General features: G+C 42.0%; 1 protein-coding gene across 2 annotated transcripts in view; it reads left to right on the forward strand.

The window, feature by feature from the left end:
* The window catches only part of LOC143213635 (dipeptidase 1), a 146505-nt gene that overhangs the window by 39494 nt on the left and 89639 nt on the right, over nt 1–17372 (forward strand). For both annotated transcript variants that reach the window (XM_076433695.1, XM_076433691.1), the window contains one exon: nt 8788–8941. In XM_076433695.1, the coding sequence (XP_076289810.1) occupies nt 8788–8941 (154 nt within the window). The remainder of the gene's footprint in view (nt 1–8787; nt 8942–17372) is intronic.

The following is a 17372-nucleotide window of genomic DNA, read 5'->3' on the forward strand; positions in this document are numbered from 1 at the left end:
CGTAACGAATTTGATAATTACATGTGGCAGAACCGGAGTCAAAGAGTACGTTGCCTCGGAAACCCATGCACCCGGAATGCAACCGGTGCACATTGTCGGCCGATTTATAAATAAACCGACGGACGCATGGAGAATGTTTTACGGAGCGTGTAATGTTGTAATCCGTAATTATGTATGCTGCGGATTAACTGGGTGATTGAAATGTTATTCGGATGCTCCGTAGAGCTATCGTTGTAATGTCGGTTTGTTGGCCCGTGCAATTGTGCCGCAATTCCAGAGTTATGTTCTAGATAATTTATACCGGCGGCTGAATCCTTGGCGCCCAATTTGCCGAAGAGATGAAAGGAATTTTGGGAAATCTGCGTACCTCGTGCCAACGCATAATAAACGTTTTGTAAAGGGGAAAGAGAAACGCTGGACCACATGTGTGATTAGAGAATACAAACAGCTGACAAGGGAAAACGTAACGATAAGAGAGACACTAAAGGGAGAAGAAGTAGGAACCGGGTGGATGCGTACGGTACTTGAAAAAAGGAGAAGGGAAGAAAACCAAGAGGAAGGAGGAAGACTAATTGAAACCACAATAAGCTAACCCAGACACACCTACACACAAACACATGAAAACCTATTTTGAGGACGAAAGGCAAAAAATAAATCTATTTACTACAATAATTTATAGAAAAAGTTATCCGCTTTGACTTGTAAATTTTCCTTGACAGAAACAGGGAACATATCCGCAACTGTCACAGTATAATCCAACACGCGACGCTGGATTCGCTAATCAGAAAACGTGGTTAATCTTCACGCATCGAAAACTATATGCTTCAAACAGTGTCAGCGGCAAGTAAACCGGTGGCCATTCTACGCAGCAAAATAAATCGAAAACATAGAACGAAATTCATTCGCAGCTCGCTTCCTTTTCTCAAAAATTATGGTCCCATTCTGGTCGAACGCACGCGCGATTGAATTGAACATCACCGCGACCTGCCCCGTTCATTACCGACTATCTCCATTTATTTCGTTCGCGCATGCACAGGCTAGAGCGCGCACATAATAAAATTTCGTTCTACTATTCCCGGTTATTTTTTCACGTAGAATAACTACGGAATAACTGGGGCTCTGTGTGTGTCACCGGTTACGAGAGACGAGCAGCGCGCATCGTTACCGCTGGACCGCGAATTTCACGCATTCGTGCTGCACAAGAGTGTCTCAAACGCAATAAAATAGAGCGTAAAGCGGATTTGATAAATTTTTCGTCTCCTTCGGAAAAGGATGAAACCACTGACATGGAATATTTTATTTCACTCGTGTTACATTCACAACTCTACCGAGCCGGTCAGAAAAGTGAAACAATTCCAGTTCATTTTATTGTTTGTCATTCCAGTAGGTTCATACTTTGTTTTTCAACTGAACTTTATTATTGTGTTTTCCACTGAACCAGCAAATTTGTAAAAGGATAATCGTGTGAAATTTATGAAATGACTTTTAATGAACTCTGGGAACTTTCGGACGACGAACAACGAATCATAGTCACAATTTTCGTATTGGCCCCGAAAAGTTGACCAGAACTATTATATTTTAGCATTATTTTAACTTGCATTTTCATCTTAGGCAAGATTTGAAAAATCGTGTTTTGACCTGTTGGATTATTAGCAATAATATTGCAACTGCCAAAGAGCAAAAATGAATTTCGTTGTCCATGAGTGTTCGGATTTCGAATTGTGAATTTGCTGGTCGTTACGCCAACCGTCGAGCTCCGTTCGCTCCGATCTTTTTTCAAGCCTGTTTAGAGTCGTGTTTGTCAGCGCACATCACGATCGCACAGCACATGCGATCGATCCGGATCCAATCGCGTACCACCCCGCCTGCCGTTACACGAATATTTAAAGGTCCTCCCTTGGCAGAGCGACTCTCTTCCGTTCTCAGTTCTTCGATTACGACAATTCAATTAACAAATTCTATTTTTCTAGCATTTTCTTTGTTCGCGACAATCATTGCGCTTTATTCGGTCAACATCATTCGACGTTTCTTCCGAGTCGCCATCGATTCTTCTCCTTTCGCGTCGCGTTTCGTTGCGTCTGCCCGCGTCAAGATTTCCGACGAACGCGGTGAAGATCTGCGTCCGCGGCGGCCCTCATCAAGATGACGCACAAGATCTCCATCAGGCTTCAAGGCAGAATATCGCACGCTCAAGATTTCCGTCTTTGATACGTCAGCGATTATATGATAATATGAACAGTTTAAATAAAGTGCAGTGTGAAACCAAATCAGTCTCTCTCCCTCATTCTCACGATCCTTTTTTGATTGCCTTCACACTTGGGGTTTTCCTTATTTCAAGTGTCAATTCCATTTCATTTTCTCTTTCGCACCTGCCACATTCTTTTTCTTCACTTCGAGTTCGCTAGCCGAACTGTAAAGACGTCCTCCCGCGAAGTTAAATAAAACAGTTTTAAACGAATTCTCCAGGGTTTCCAGTTACTTAGAAACCCATTCCCAAGATGACCAACTTTTTCTAGGCAAATACTCCACTGTGAGTCGGTGTAATCGCGACGCTATCAGGTCGGCTTTCGTCGTCGTCGCATGTACGCCGCTCAATTAGTCGTTCGGTGACGTTACGCGTTGCGTCGCGTCTAGACGGGACGTCCCGGCCGCGTTATCCGCAACCGTCATCCGTCGACGAACGCGCGATTATTCAAATTGTCAGGGCCCGCGTACTCGCGCGACCCACCGTCTCGCGTCCTAACCCGCCCAGCGACGGGTTAATTCGTGCGTCACAGCCGGAATAAAGCACGCTCGGAACGCGACACGTGCTTAGAATTATCCTGCCCGGTGACACGTCGCTGTGTAACGCGGCTTTCGAATGGCAGCGATTGCACACCGACGCCTGGAGACCTGTAATTACCGTCGTTTCAACGGTTCTCCGTACCTACGACAAACGGCTGTCATACTTTCTGCCTGCCTGGAGCCGGAAGATCTTTGTTTCTCTTTAATCGTGCACTTGCCCTATTGGTTTACGTCAGGCCTGAGCGAGGTTGGGGCAAAACAGGGGAATTCACTCGAATTGAGAGGACAATGTTACCCTCTCCCTGCCAGTTAGTCACGTAACATTCTGACACATGCGCGACAGGGACAGAACGCGTCATGTGACCGGGCGGATTGTCTCCCACCTCACCTTATAAATGGAAGTAGACTAATGTAGGCCTGGCTAATACGCGGCCCGCCGGGCGATTTTATATTGGGTATGGGAATACGTTTCCGCCCTTTTGGGGATGTCGTTGTACTTAAGTACCGATCGCGTATTTGATGGAACGTAGTACATGTTTTTGAAAGGTCTATGTCTAAGCTTCAAAACGCAGTTAGTGACAATTGTTTCTAGCGTGAACAACAGCCAATTTTTCGCGTGAAAAATGTCGACTTTTGTTGTAAGTAAGCAGCATTTGCAGGAAGTCCTGTTGCATTATTTTGTTTTAAAGAAAGGTGTTATATATACCCAATCAAAACTTCAAAAAAGTAAAAAAATTACGCCAAGTACATGAAAGCGGAAAAAGGAAAAAAGATAGAAGATAATAAACAAAAACAATATAAAAAATATGTGAAATCGAAATGAGCTGCAAGTACATAAAGGTGCTTTCCAGTAATGTGCAAAGGCGACACTGTGTAACACAATGTAAGATTCGGTGAAGATAAAATGTAACATTTAGACATTTGCCTAGATGTCCGCGGCCTGGAAGTCAAATACTTGGCGTAGCCATCTTTCGTGGAGCACATATTACTAATAGGAGCTGCACAAAGCCTAAATAAAATCAATCTTGTTATTTTTATGAGAGAACTCTACCAGTTACTTTTAAGGCTACCGAGCCTTAACACTAAACCTACCGAGGTTTAGTGTTAACCCTTAGCAGTCGAGGAATGACTCGCCACGAAAAATTACTGTACCATTATTCACAATGTTGTTTACATTATTAAATATGTTGGTATCTAATCAATTACTACACATTTAAGTATTCTATGAAGTATTATGTCAATTTCATATCCATAAAATGAAAAGAATCATATATAATACAATGGAATTATTCTATGTAGGTCGGAAGAAATGTTTAATTTTCAAGTTAAAATAGCTCCGACTGCAAAGTGTTAAAATTTAATGAGGACTTTTAGTGAGTCCTATGTTCATTGTGGGCATAACGGATCTCTTTATAGACGTTTAGAAATCTTATATTAACCATGTACTCTCTAATATGCTTTGGCAAAGTAAAATTTCGATCGTAACATCCACAATGTCAGAAATGCGAAAGGATGTTGCTGGCCGAGCATTGACAATTCGTCCCAGAAGCATTTTTTGTATGTACATCCACAGAATAATACCCTTTTGTCTAAAAACATTATTTTGAGGAGCTGTAAATGCTCTGCTTCGTTTTCATAAGGCAAATTTGAGGGTGAAAAACGCTGAAAGGCGTATACCATCAACGGAACGAAGCATATACTTTAAACACGGTATAACAAAGACGAATTCATCATACTGATGTACAGAGATTAGAAAGTTTATTCAGATAGAGATAGAACAAAACAAAGCAAAAATTCTGAATTAGACATTCATTTTCCAATCATTATCTTCACAAATAGACAATTTTCTCGATCATCTCGGTACGAACTCCAAAAACTAGAAAAATGATCAACCTAATGGAAAAAAAAGCCATTGAAATAACACTACGAACAAACTGAAGCAGACACATTGAACACAGCGACGCACAGAGGACGCACAGAGATTACAAAGTTTACCGAAACAAAACCAAACGCAGCACAAGCCATAAAATAAATATCGTTTTTTCATTCATCACGCATTGTAGATTCTCTCGATGCTTCAGCAAATATTCCATAAACGAAACGCTTGCGGGTCCCGTCAAAATGACGGGTTCTTGTTGGATAACTTTATTTTATTAAATAAGATGACTTTATTTATTCAATGCACAAATAAAGTTACACAGTGGATTATACAGTGATCGTAATGTGAATGGAAAAAGATATAATCTGTATTGAGAGAAATAAGGTAAAGCTAATGCTGTAGTGTAAAATATGCTGTGATGTGTTCTGTACTGTATTAGAGCGACGACTGACTGGTTCGTCCCTGGAAAAACCTTCGGTCCCTTTTCTTAAGTGGGGGTGTCATAAACCACTTGGGCCAGACAACGAAATCTCTGCTCCTACGGTCGAAGTCGCACCATAGAATGTCTTTGTATAATATTATCGTTGGATTCCAACAGTTCTAATATATTTAATTTACGATTATAGCGACTGTAACTGTGGTCTGAAACTATAGCTCGTTGTAAAAAACATTTTAAATAAAACTCACTCTCGTAAAAACATACTCTGTTTCGAGGGATACATCTTACGTTTGTCATGACCTTGAAATGACCTTGGAAGATGAAGGTGTTACAGATCAGTGAATTCGTCTAGGGAGAGGTTACAGTCTTATCTAAATAAAAATGCAGTTCCGTATAAAAAAAATACAAAGGTCACTTTAAAATCTCGGAAGCACGTCGACCTAGAAAAGATTTGTGACCACGATAAGATGTCTCCCCTGAAATAGAGTAAGTTTTATTTGAAATATTTTTACAACGAGCTTCAGTTTGAGAAACGATTGCGTGCGAAACTTCAAATTCCAACGAATCTACTTCCATCCGTCTATGAAACAAGGAGAAAGGGAGCTTGCTCGAAGAGCAAAGTGTTAAAACGTCCCAGCCTAATGAACACGTGACGCAGTTAAGCCAGTCTCGATGTAGCTGAGCGAGGGCTGTTTAAGGCCGGGTTTTATCCGAGCTGCAGCGACCGTTCACATCGATTCCAACCGGAGATCAGATAGCGACGTTATGCTTGGGAAACGAGCGACCGAATTAACACGGAAATAAGGGGCGCACGGCGAGAAGGAGAATGAAACGCGACGGAGGGGGGAGGCGGGAGGCGTCGCGACGCCGCGCCGCGCCGTGGAACTACGGGCAAGTCAGACGTCGGCTAATGCCGAGTCGCGCAAACTTTCTTGGCTCTAGCTCCAGCTTCGTCTTACTTGTTGGCCGACCTTGTCGCACATTAGTGCACATCCCGGGCTGAGTTACACTTCCGAATGAAATTATTTCGCGGCATAAATGGGAGTACAGGGTCCTCGGCGAGACGTGGAAGGCAGCGGCAGCGTTTCGCGTGAATAATTTCGCCTGCGGATAATTGTTTTCGAAAGGAGACGCACGCTCAGATGCACAGGTACGCTGAAGTAATCACCGATCAGCGAATATAATTACACTGTCCAACAAATTTCGACTTTTCTTATATTCCCAATATACTGTTGGGTGGATCTTATAGAGTTTTTTGTGCTGATTCCGAATCTGCCCTTAATTTTTCTCCTACACGCGCAGTTTTTGAGAAACATGGCTTTGAAAAATACGTATTTTTCAAATTTAAACAAATATTGTGATGTTATTGTAAAAGATATTGAAATGCTCTTTACAGGAAAAGATTCTGTAGACTTTCCCGAATACAGTGATATCCAATATTAATACATTATGATTGTTTAAACATGTTCAAACAATCATTAAAGACAGAGAGACACCACTTTTGCACCAATGTTTGAGGATATTTTTCAGTTTATCTTAAAAAATAAGGGTCCAGCGGAAAATCGAACTGTATCACGCGATAGAGCAGACTATTATCTTGAGAAACCACCCCTTAAAGTTTGCAACGTCGACGTATTTTCGAATCAAAAAGCAAAATATCTGCGCCCGACATGAGTTGCCGCCAGTGGCGCTCGCCATTAGTACGGCTGTTCGCCGTACGCTGTTCTTCGTTGCGTTCGAAACTTTATCGAAATTATATCGTGTTTGGTGTCATTTTAATCAGAGAAATGCCAGGAATAAGCTAGTGAAAGTCCCATAAAGGAATAATGAAAATTAAGAAGTTTGAAAAGAAAACGATCGTGCCCACGATTCAGGACAACGAAGGAGCTTTTACTGTATATGAACATTGCTTCCTAAATGTCCATAGACCTGGGAAATGAAGAAAATAGTACAATTTAATAAATATTATAGTTGTAATAAACATTGAAAGTTGGAAGTTTTAAGTGGAGTATTTTTCACGAGAAAAAGTGCTTCTCTTTGATGCGATGCCCTGACGTTGCTATTTAATATTTTTCTCTCGCTTTTTTCTTTAAATTGAAGAGCAGATTTTTGCGATAAGAAATCGTATCTTACATTATTAATTAGTCTGCATAATATATTAAAAGTCAATGCTGAACTAAATGGAGAAAATTTTTTTAATTCTTTATAGTCGGTAAGGTCCGAAAGGTAAGATCTGAAAGGTCCCAGGATATCCCAATTTCTGACAAATTAGACTATTTTTAGTACACCTTCCTCTACATAATCGTAAAAGAATTAGTGTCCATCTCAATCCAGTTCTCAAATTATTACTGTTTGAAGCTATTGACGTTCGAATAGCGAGTAGAGCGTCTGTCGCGTAGCGAACCCTCTTTCACCTCGTAAAGAATTTGTCTTCATACTTTTTTATGACAAGATTGTAGTCTATCAAAAATCGTATTCTTTGCCTTCCGTATGCCTTTCGTATGCCTTCGCGAAGGGAATAGCGGTACAGAGGGTCTGCCGTCGTACCTGAGTTTATGATTAGTTTGTGACTAGGAGACGTTTATAAAGATTAACACAACCTCGTTGTTTGGTGACCACCTGTGGTTATTTGTCTCCCTGCAATTTGCAACATCCTTAAAAACTTAATAGAGTAAAAGCTCCTTCGTTGTCCTAAATGGTGGGCACGATCGTTGTCCAGTGCCTACCCATTCCACTACCTGTCAACGCCGAGTCGCTCCGCAGGGCGGCGACGATTGATGTCGGCTCGGGTATATCGGTGTGAACACCACGACATTGACTCGAGTGAATCAAATACTCAAACTTCTTAATTTCCATTATTCCTTCATAGGACTTTCACCAGCTTATTTCTGACATTTCTCTGATTAAAATGACACCAAACACGATATAATTTCAAATGTATTTAGTGGTTTAATCGACAATGATAGTTTCGAACGCAACGAAGAACAGCGTATGGGACATTCTTTGAACTGTGCTGGCGACGGCGACACGCTTCGGTCACGCGATCCGTATTTCATTCTGTCCTTCTTTATGTTCGGCTCCCTACTGAAGTTTCGCTCGGCGCGGTCGGCGCGATATCTAGACGCAGTCATAAATCGTGTACTAATAAAATTAAGGAATTAGATCCAGAAGCACAAGAATTAATGATTAAATTACAGGAAATATAATAATATTGATAATAATAATAATAGTAATAACATTGATGTATTTTTTCTTAACTAATCCTTCATTTGACATTACTACATTGTCCAGTCAAAGTTCCGCGTTCATATCTTTTACGAATTAAAAGTTACGAGGAAAATGTCACACTTAACCCCCAATCCGGCCCACTGTGCGTCGCCAAGCCGGGAAAAGTTACTTAAATGACCTCAGAAAATTACCACTTTCAAAGAAGTACAATATTTTTGGAACACCCTGTATATTTATAAACCGAAACATATGGAAGCGAGCAAATGCTTTGATCTATATCGAATATCTTGACTGTTACTATGAACTAGTTTTCGTAGAAGTTCCCGTAGTAAATAAGTAATTTCGAAACATAAAGTTTTCTTAGAATTCAGTACAGAATGTTTGATGTAGAAAGTGTGTAAAGGAGATAAGATCGAGCAGAACGGTTTAAACAATGAGTTCTGTTGATCTGCCGCAGGCACAACGACCTCCCGTGGAACATACGCAAGTTCCTGAAGAACCAGCTGCGGGAGTTCAGGTTTGATGACTTGAGGGACACTCATCCCTGGTCCCGGAGCGCCTGGAGCCACACGGACCTCAGAAGATTAAAAGAAGGGATGGTCGCAGCGCAGGTGAGCTCGATAACAACTAGCAATAATTGTGACTTCACGTAGCGTGCTCCGAATACTGTTACTTCAGTATGTGCTTATTACAATTATTGAAGAAAGGTGTAACTTGCTGCTATGTTTTACAAAAATTTCGACAAACTTCTTTTTTGACACTTTACCTACCGGAAGCTTATTAATGGGATTTTCAATAATTTTGTTGCTCCAGAAGAAAGCATAGACATTTTCTTTTATACTGCAATCTTAAATGAAACTATTAGATAACGCTATTGAGGGTGACTTGTTAGTTCACAATGAAAATTGCTGTTGCTATTGAAGGTTCCATTAAAAAGTGTTTAGCCATGTACCATAGATTTTTCAAAATTATGCAATAATCACCGGTCGGTAATGTGTTAATTATAGTATCATGTCGCATCAACTTTCACCTAGACAAAAATTGTATTGTTTTACCGTCGCGTCACTGTTAAAATCGGACAATTCATATGCGGCAACCTAGGTTATGTATTTGTCGAGCAGACAGTGCCGAAATTACTGGCCGCCTCGTAATTCCGAGGCAGCGCGATAGAGCGACCGACGCGACGTTCAGCTGCAAATTTTCTCGCGGGGAAAACTATTCCCGAAGAAAGCGCCGATGCTCCATTTGAAACACTTTCACGGGAAAGTCCTCCATTTCCCCGGGGCGATTTACGGCGGGACGAGAATTACGAGCTACCCCCGGCCGCCCCATCTCTACTATTCGATGAAACCGCCCCCGCCGGGCGGAAAAAGATCGAACTCGAAGGAAACTTCACTTTTCCATTCCCCTTGTCTGCGACACGCGACTCGTCGGACGACACGGGATAGCAAATATCGAGAGGAAAGGGGCCCCCTCTATTCTTCATTATCATCGTTAAATCTGAGGTCCTCGACGCGCGATAAAGATGTTCTGACTTCAAGGAATCGCAGCCGAACGAAATTCTTTTTCTTTCCTTAACGATTTTAGTGAGCATAAGATCGTTGGGGAGGGTAAAAAGTTGCTCCTCATCTGGCCCGGTGTTTAGGTTGGACGTAGTTTAAAATCCATGGTCGGTTGATACCAGAGGCAGGCATTATTTGGCGAAACAAATATTTCATATTATTTAATATTTTAAATAAGATATACAATTTCGAAAATAAAATATTTCTATTTTAACAATCTGAACCTCAAAATAAAATATTTGTATTTCAACAATTTGATCCAGAAAAATAAAATAATTCTATTTTAACAATCAGAAACGCGAAATAAAATATTTTACTTTTTGCATTGTTATAATACCCTGTTGTTATATTTACACTCATAAATGTTTTGAATTCGAACCTTGACTTTCAGCAATAATATTTAAAATTGAAATTAAAAATAATGACAGAATACAAATATTTTCAATATAATTCAAATAAAATACTATTTTCAAATATTACTGCCACAAATAAATTATTTTATTTTCAAAGTTGTACACATACTTTAAAATAAATAGACACTGTGAATATTTTTTATCATGCATAAATTCTGAATAAGTCTCAAAGCATGCAAGGTATTTTCGAAATTATCGTACAAGCGGCCGGGTGCTGATTCCACATGCAAAAACAAATCGAAAGTAACGAATAACATTCTCTTGTTTAACGTTCCGTTTTCAAGAGAAATCAGTTTGAAGATGCGCCGCACAGTGGGCTCGATTGAAGAAGCACGCGACATTTTGCGAAAAAAATCAACTTTCTAATTTTGATTTAAGAAATGTGTCTTGTCAACTGGTATAAATTATATACGCTCTGAAAATTTCATTGAAATTGGTTAATTGGTTTACGAATTATAAACGGTCAAAAGTGGTAAAAATTGTAATTTTTAAAGATTTTCAGTCTTAATAAATTTTTCTCAATAATGTAAAACTTAAACATTTCATCTATTTCCATTAAACAGCGAAAATATATATTAAATGCATTATAGAATAAATAATTTATAGAACTGTTTTAAATGAATAAAAACGGTTAAACAAATGTGAAATATATTAAGTTAAAAATCATTGAGAAGGAATTATTTTTTTATATATTCAGTTCAAATTTCGTTGCAATATCTTCAGTGGTTTAAGAGTTATTCAAAAATGTCGCGTACTTTTTTTCAATCGAGCCCACTGTTGCGCCGGGTCCACGTGCTACAGTGTACGCAGCAAGTAGAATCGGTTGGTCATGGTCAGACGCGTCAGACAACGCATTTTCATCCTTCGGCCGTTACTCGATAAGCAGGTTAACTTTGAAACGACAATGTCAGTACCATTCTTCCAAGAAATTCCCGAAAACTGCGTTGTAAGCGTCGAACAAGAAAGCTGCCTGAAGAAAGCAAATCGAAAGTTTCGTCAAAACGCCGCGCCGCCGTCAATGGCACGACCGGACATTGTTCGGTGCAGGGGCCGAGGTCTCCGAGTGATTTCATTTTTTTTTGAAACACGAAAACTGTTCCGGAACGGAGTGGTCGAGGGTCGGTGAGCCGGCGAAGAAAAGATTTATTTGATCGGCAAGCCGGAATGGCAGGCTTTCGTTCGCTCTCGAGTGTACATTCGCTGGTACGCGAACTTCTCGGCGCAACCTTTTCATCCGCGCCGGTGGATACCGGTTTTTACCGTGTTTCCGGTGAAAGGTGGACTGGAGGCCGTGACCGATCGGCGGCCACGCGGGGTCGGGAAAGGGGTGAGCACAGAGTCCGGCGCAAGTTTTTCTCCTCTCTCCGGCGAGAAGTTAGGCGAAAGGATGGCTCGTAATGGAGGTCCGAGATTAATCCGACGGATATCGAGGGGTGAACGACCGACGACGTGCTCTTCCCCCCCTCCCACTCTCGACCAGGGGACCGCACGATAAATTTTCGTCAACCCCCCGTAATCTCGGGCAACCGCGAGAAATTAATTGGCGAAGTTTCTCGCGATCTCGTCGCGACGCCGCGCCGCTCGGTTAGATCGGCCCGCGCGCCCGTTAATTGAATCGATTCCCGGCGATTTTTTTCGGCGGGATCGCGTACTGCGAATTAATCATCCCAACCGCCGACAGTGCCGGCGACGGCGCCGGAATGAGCGTCGAAAACTATTTCGGTCTTAATTAATCGCGGTGTGTTCGCGTGCCCGCGGGAAAAACCCCGGACCACGTAATTGAAACATCGCCGGGCCCGGAAGAGATCGGTGACACGCGATCCTCGCGTTAACGCTGCTTCCGTTTAACCTTCGGACAGTCGCGAATAATAGCGGAACTTTGCGGACCGCGGAAAATTGGACTTTCCAGGAGCAAGACTATTTTTGGGCGATACGAAGTTCTCGGCCGGAACCTGTGTAAATAAGATCGATATAAAGATAAAAACATAAAGATCGCGTTTTCCAGCACGCCTAGCCTGTCCCGGTGCTACGCACACAATTTTCGCCGCTTCCTCGGTATTTTACATGACGGTCGCAAACGTTATCGGGGCATTCGGGCCTTGAAATGCCTCGTAAAACGAATCCATTCGCCGGCTAGACGCCCGAAGCAAGCGGTACTCGAGGCGAAGATCCTCCGCGGCAAAACTCAAGCGAGCTCATTATCGAGATTAACATTTCCCACGATCACCAGCCACCCCAGGTTCGCATCGGTAGACAGAGTGTGCGTGGAATATCGATTTCCGATCTCGCCGAAAACAAGGGAAGTCCCTTCGTCGTCAGCATGTAACGGAGTCTCGCGAAGTCGGTCACCGTTCGCGAAACGATTTTCACCTTGTAAATCCGGGAACGAGGGTCTGTTCTTGTCTGCGGGAGCGTAGAATGCGTATTCTTTTCAAGTATGACAGCTAAAGTAAATGAAGTATTATATTTTTTATTTATTTAAGAGAAACTTTAAGCTTTCGGCGCTAGGTGACTCCCCTACATTTTCCATTTCCCATAGCGTTTTATGACGTCGATACGCAATCTAGTTTTCCGAGAAAAATGTCTTGAATATTTAAAAAAAGCCTCGTCAAGGGTTACAGCCCGTCCCGGGCCTGGTCGAGCCGACGGGCTCGTAATGAACGTCTCCACCTGTGAAATTGCTTTCGCGGTGAAGTTCGCGACCCTGCTGCAATGTTCACATCACGACTGGTCTAGACGAGGATATTTTTCACGCTAACGCAGACCGTGACAGACCAAAGCCGCGGTTTCCTTCGAGCCCTCGGCTGAATGCCGAATTTGATGCAACCCGCGCCCCTATACAGGACGCTATTTCATTCAGACGCGAGACTTGGCTCGCACTGAATAACCGATGTGACTCGATGAAACGGTATTAGTTGTATCGGCTATAGAACCGACACGCCGCACCGGTTGCAAATCCATTCGCCACGGCGATATTAAAACTCGAGGTGGCGACACCCTTTTCAAGGAACCCTCTTCCAGCTCGGATCAGGCGTGGCACCAATCTACTCGATTGATAATGCCAACCAGCGAGATTTTGTTAATAACTTCTTCAACCCTCCGGACGCACAGTGGGCGAGAAACCGATCTTTTTGGACAAAAATCTGCCGACAACTCAGTTTTTCATCGATTCAATTCGAATTTTTTTTTAAAATGTTGAGAAATCAGGAACACTAATTGTGACAGTTAAGGGGGTACTACAGCCTCGATTTGTAACTAGAAAATAACTAGAATCTTACTAGATTTTGGGTCGAAAATATGGGTCCGGTACTTAACGTTGTTTGACCTTATTCGGGCAAATTTTGGGCTGGGTGAGGGCTCATTCTAAAGAGGAAGGTTAGATGCACTGCGTTCTTCTCAAACAACGTTAAGTACCGGACCCATATTTTCGACCCAAAATATGGTAAGATTCTAGTTATTTTCTATTTACAAATCGAGGCTGTACTACCCCCTTAACGATTTTCGCGCAGCACGTCATCAAAGTATAGTCCTTCACGAACATTTTAAAAAAAACTCCAATTGAATCGATGAAAAACTGAGTTGTCGGCAGATTTTTGTCCAAAAAGATCGGTTTCTAGTCTACTGTGGGACGTCGCGATTGATCCGACGTACACATACAAAATCGAATTCTAAATACTTACAAAGAATAGCTGTTTCAGTACAATTAAAGATTTTTGAAGGGAAAACTTCTCTAGGCGCACCGCGTACACAATTGTCGGACAGTGAATGAGTCTGATCCGTCACGCTCCGAGGTGAAACGGTGTTCGAGTAAACTCGGGGGAGCCAAGTTTAGCCGAGCGAACGAAGAACAGACAGGTGTACAATCGCCATAGAAGTTTTCACTTCGGTCGTGTGGTCTTATGCGCACAGTATTGATCTGCTTTTTACATATTCGTACATCCTTTCTATAAGAGATGCTGACTTAAAACGTGACTTAAATAAAATTGGTCTAGAAAAATTGGAATTTGGACGCCGGTAGATTACACGTCGTAGAATTCTCGACAATTTCGAAAAATGGGTGTTGCTCGTTCCAACAGTGCCGAAGGATTTTATTAGCGCTCGGACGATCGTTCTCGAGGATTTGAGAACGCATTCCGTTCCAACTGTTCCGAGTCGGATCGCCAGAAACACCGACAGTCTCGCTATATCCGAGGGGTGGTTTAACTTTAAGACGTCAGAAATGGAATCTCATCCAATAGAGCAACATCTGTTCCCTCCCTGGGGAGTGAATATAACTGTAGAATCCATGGAGAAGCACTGCCCCAAGAAAATAGCTCGGGAGACCTATGAAAATACCCTGGGCACTGGTGGCTCGTTAGTAAAACAGTCTCTCGCGTTGATCCCATCTATTAGAAGCTCGTCTCGACGCGATGATGGCAACTGTGGCAACTGTGGCTAAGCAACGGACAGGGACATGCTCTGAAAAGTTATCGTCGACGATGCTCTACTAAAATATGCTCGAGAAGGCTAATGCAAGTAACGCATTATAATTATAATGTCAAGATGGCGTCGACCTAACTGGAGGCAGAATTCAAATAAGCTTCTTAGAGAGCTACGCATGCACGAGGAATTTAATTAATACCGCTGTCGAGGTACTAATTACTCCAGGAAAGGGAATATTGATGCTGCAACCTGTGATCTGAAGAAGAGACGAGAGGTACACTGACAGTCGCAATAATTGAACATTCTGATCCTGTTATTCTCGCGTTACAGGCATAAAAAACGTGTAATTATTATAGATTATCGTCACTTCCAATTTTTCGATTGCGAACTTTTAACTCGGAGCGTACTTGACGCAGACAAGCGGTAAATATTGCTCGATAGAAGAACGCAGGATCGAAGATGATGGCGAGCGATCTTCCGCAAAGCTAGAAGGTCGTGTACACATGGGTTCTGGCAATTTTCTCAGTCGTCTCTGGATGTCAACGCGTCCCCGAAGGTATTCAGTTTGCTTACATCGAGTGACTGGTCGGCTACGTCCACGGAGGCTTCGTATACATGCATGTATGCATAATATACGTACGTAGACAGAGGCGGTGTACAGGTACCGACAAACTGTTCCCGCCACGATCCATCACTGTCCCGGTTAATTCACAACCGGAGGAGAAGGCATCCGTCGCGAAAAGGTTAGCGAACATTGATCGCGACGCCACCCTCTTGGACTGAAGGCAGACTGGGACACCTCGAAAAAGGGACATCGATGCTATCGCATTTACAATTTACCGCGTAATCACCAAATTGCCAAGTCTCTTCCGAGCTAATTAGCTGCAGTAAAATTTATCTGAACACTGTCGTTCATTACTTTGATGGACACGATAGTCAGGCACGAAAGCATGACGAAAAATTGCTTCTGACTAAGATGAACAGCAACGTAGCTGCAACATTATTTAAACCATTTTTATATCATTTTCTACTCTGAACAATTCTTCGCGGAACCGTTGTTTACTTCGTAATGGAAATTTAAATAACAAAAACGTCGTTGTTTTACTATTGGATTTTAATGGGAAGTTGAAATCAACTAAAACACAGATTAACCTTTCAAATGAGCAATGCTCAACTGAGGAGTTACAAAAGGAGAGCTTTGCTCCTCATAGATGAGGTTGGTGGAAGTTCAACAGATTTCCCTCAATCTTCGCTCAATATACCAAGTGGTAATACTTCCGGATTAAATCGACCTGAGAAGACTTTGCCTTTTGTTTTTGTTTTTCATAAACCTACATGATTATATTCAACTATGTAAAAAAAGAGCTTACCTTAATGTTATTAGTATGCGTAATAACATAAAAAAAGATAATAAATAAATAATAACCTATGTAACCTAAATACATAGACCACATCGAAGAGTGCAATGCACTGAAACTACAAAAAATAATGGCCAAATCATTTAAATTACATGAACTGCACAAACTTACCTCCATGAGCCGCGCGAATCGTACGATTCACGCGATTTTCCAACTTCGCTTCCGATCGCACGCGATTAGAATCGCGGCGATTTCAGTGTGCGGCTCTTCATTTATTTTCATTGGAAATCACGTGGAGGGGGAATCGCATGCGACTGGAATCGCGTCGACCAAATCGACGATCGACCCGTGTGTGGTCGGTTCATGCGACGGACGCGATTTCAGTCGACCACGAATCGACCCGTGTGTGTCTCTCCATTCATTTGCATTCGAAGTCACTTTGTACGATGGTTCTATCATATTTAATCTACGATTTCAAAGTGAAAGTATGACAAAGGATTGCAAAGCTTTTTTTGTAACTCTACCTAGAGGTAAAGCAACTTGCTAAGACAGAAAATATAATACTTTACAAATAATGATACAGAACTCAATTATTTACGAAGATATCATTGGTTTTTCTGTGAAATATATAAGTACATACCTTTCTTAGAATTATCCATGTCCAACAAAGTAAAATAGGCACGTAAAAAATCGAAGGCAAAGTTTTATCGGAACGCTTGAAACACGACTGGCGCGTGCAATGGTTTGACACCAATTTGACAAAAGCTCATTTTCTACCTGCTTTAGAAGCATTTTATAACACCTCTTCGAGTAAATCGAGAAGGAAGACCCGACATGTTTCGCGCTCTTCTGCGAAAATGTGATTTTATATTTTTGTCCAGCTAGATTCGCAATCGGCACCACTTTGCCACGCATCGATGAGTGGCACCTCTAATCTTCACAAATGAGAAACAGCGCGGAAAACAGCGGGAAGACCCTTTATTTTAAATTTACCAGAATCATTAAAAGAGGAAATAGATTTTTATCTTGCTGAAACGACGACAAAATATAATTACCCAGCCATTTCGTTGGACCGACGCTGTCTAAACGCGCGGGATTATTATAATGTGATCTGTCGGCGGTCTGAAAGACAATCTGCGAGTCCCGAATAAATGCACCAGCAACAGCAACGCGCTCGAGCAGAATGTACGTGAACAGAAACGCGCCGAAAATCCGACGCACAAAGTGCAAGCGTTTTCGATCGTACCCGGGAGGCGGTTCAAGCGGCGAGCAATCTACCGCGTTTCC

Source organism: Lasioglossum baleicum, chromosome 1 (genome assembly GCF_051020765.1).
Source record: "Lasioglossum baleicum chromosome 1, iyLasBale1, whole genome shotgun sequence".
NCBI lineage: Eukaryota > Metazoa > Arthropoda > Insecta > Hymenoptera > Halictidae > Lasioglossum > Lasioglossum baleicum.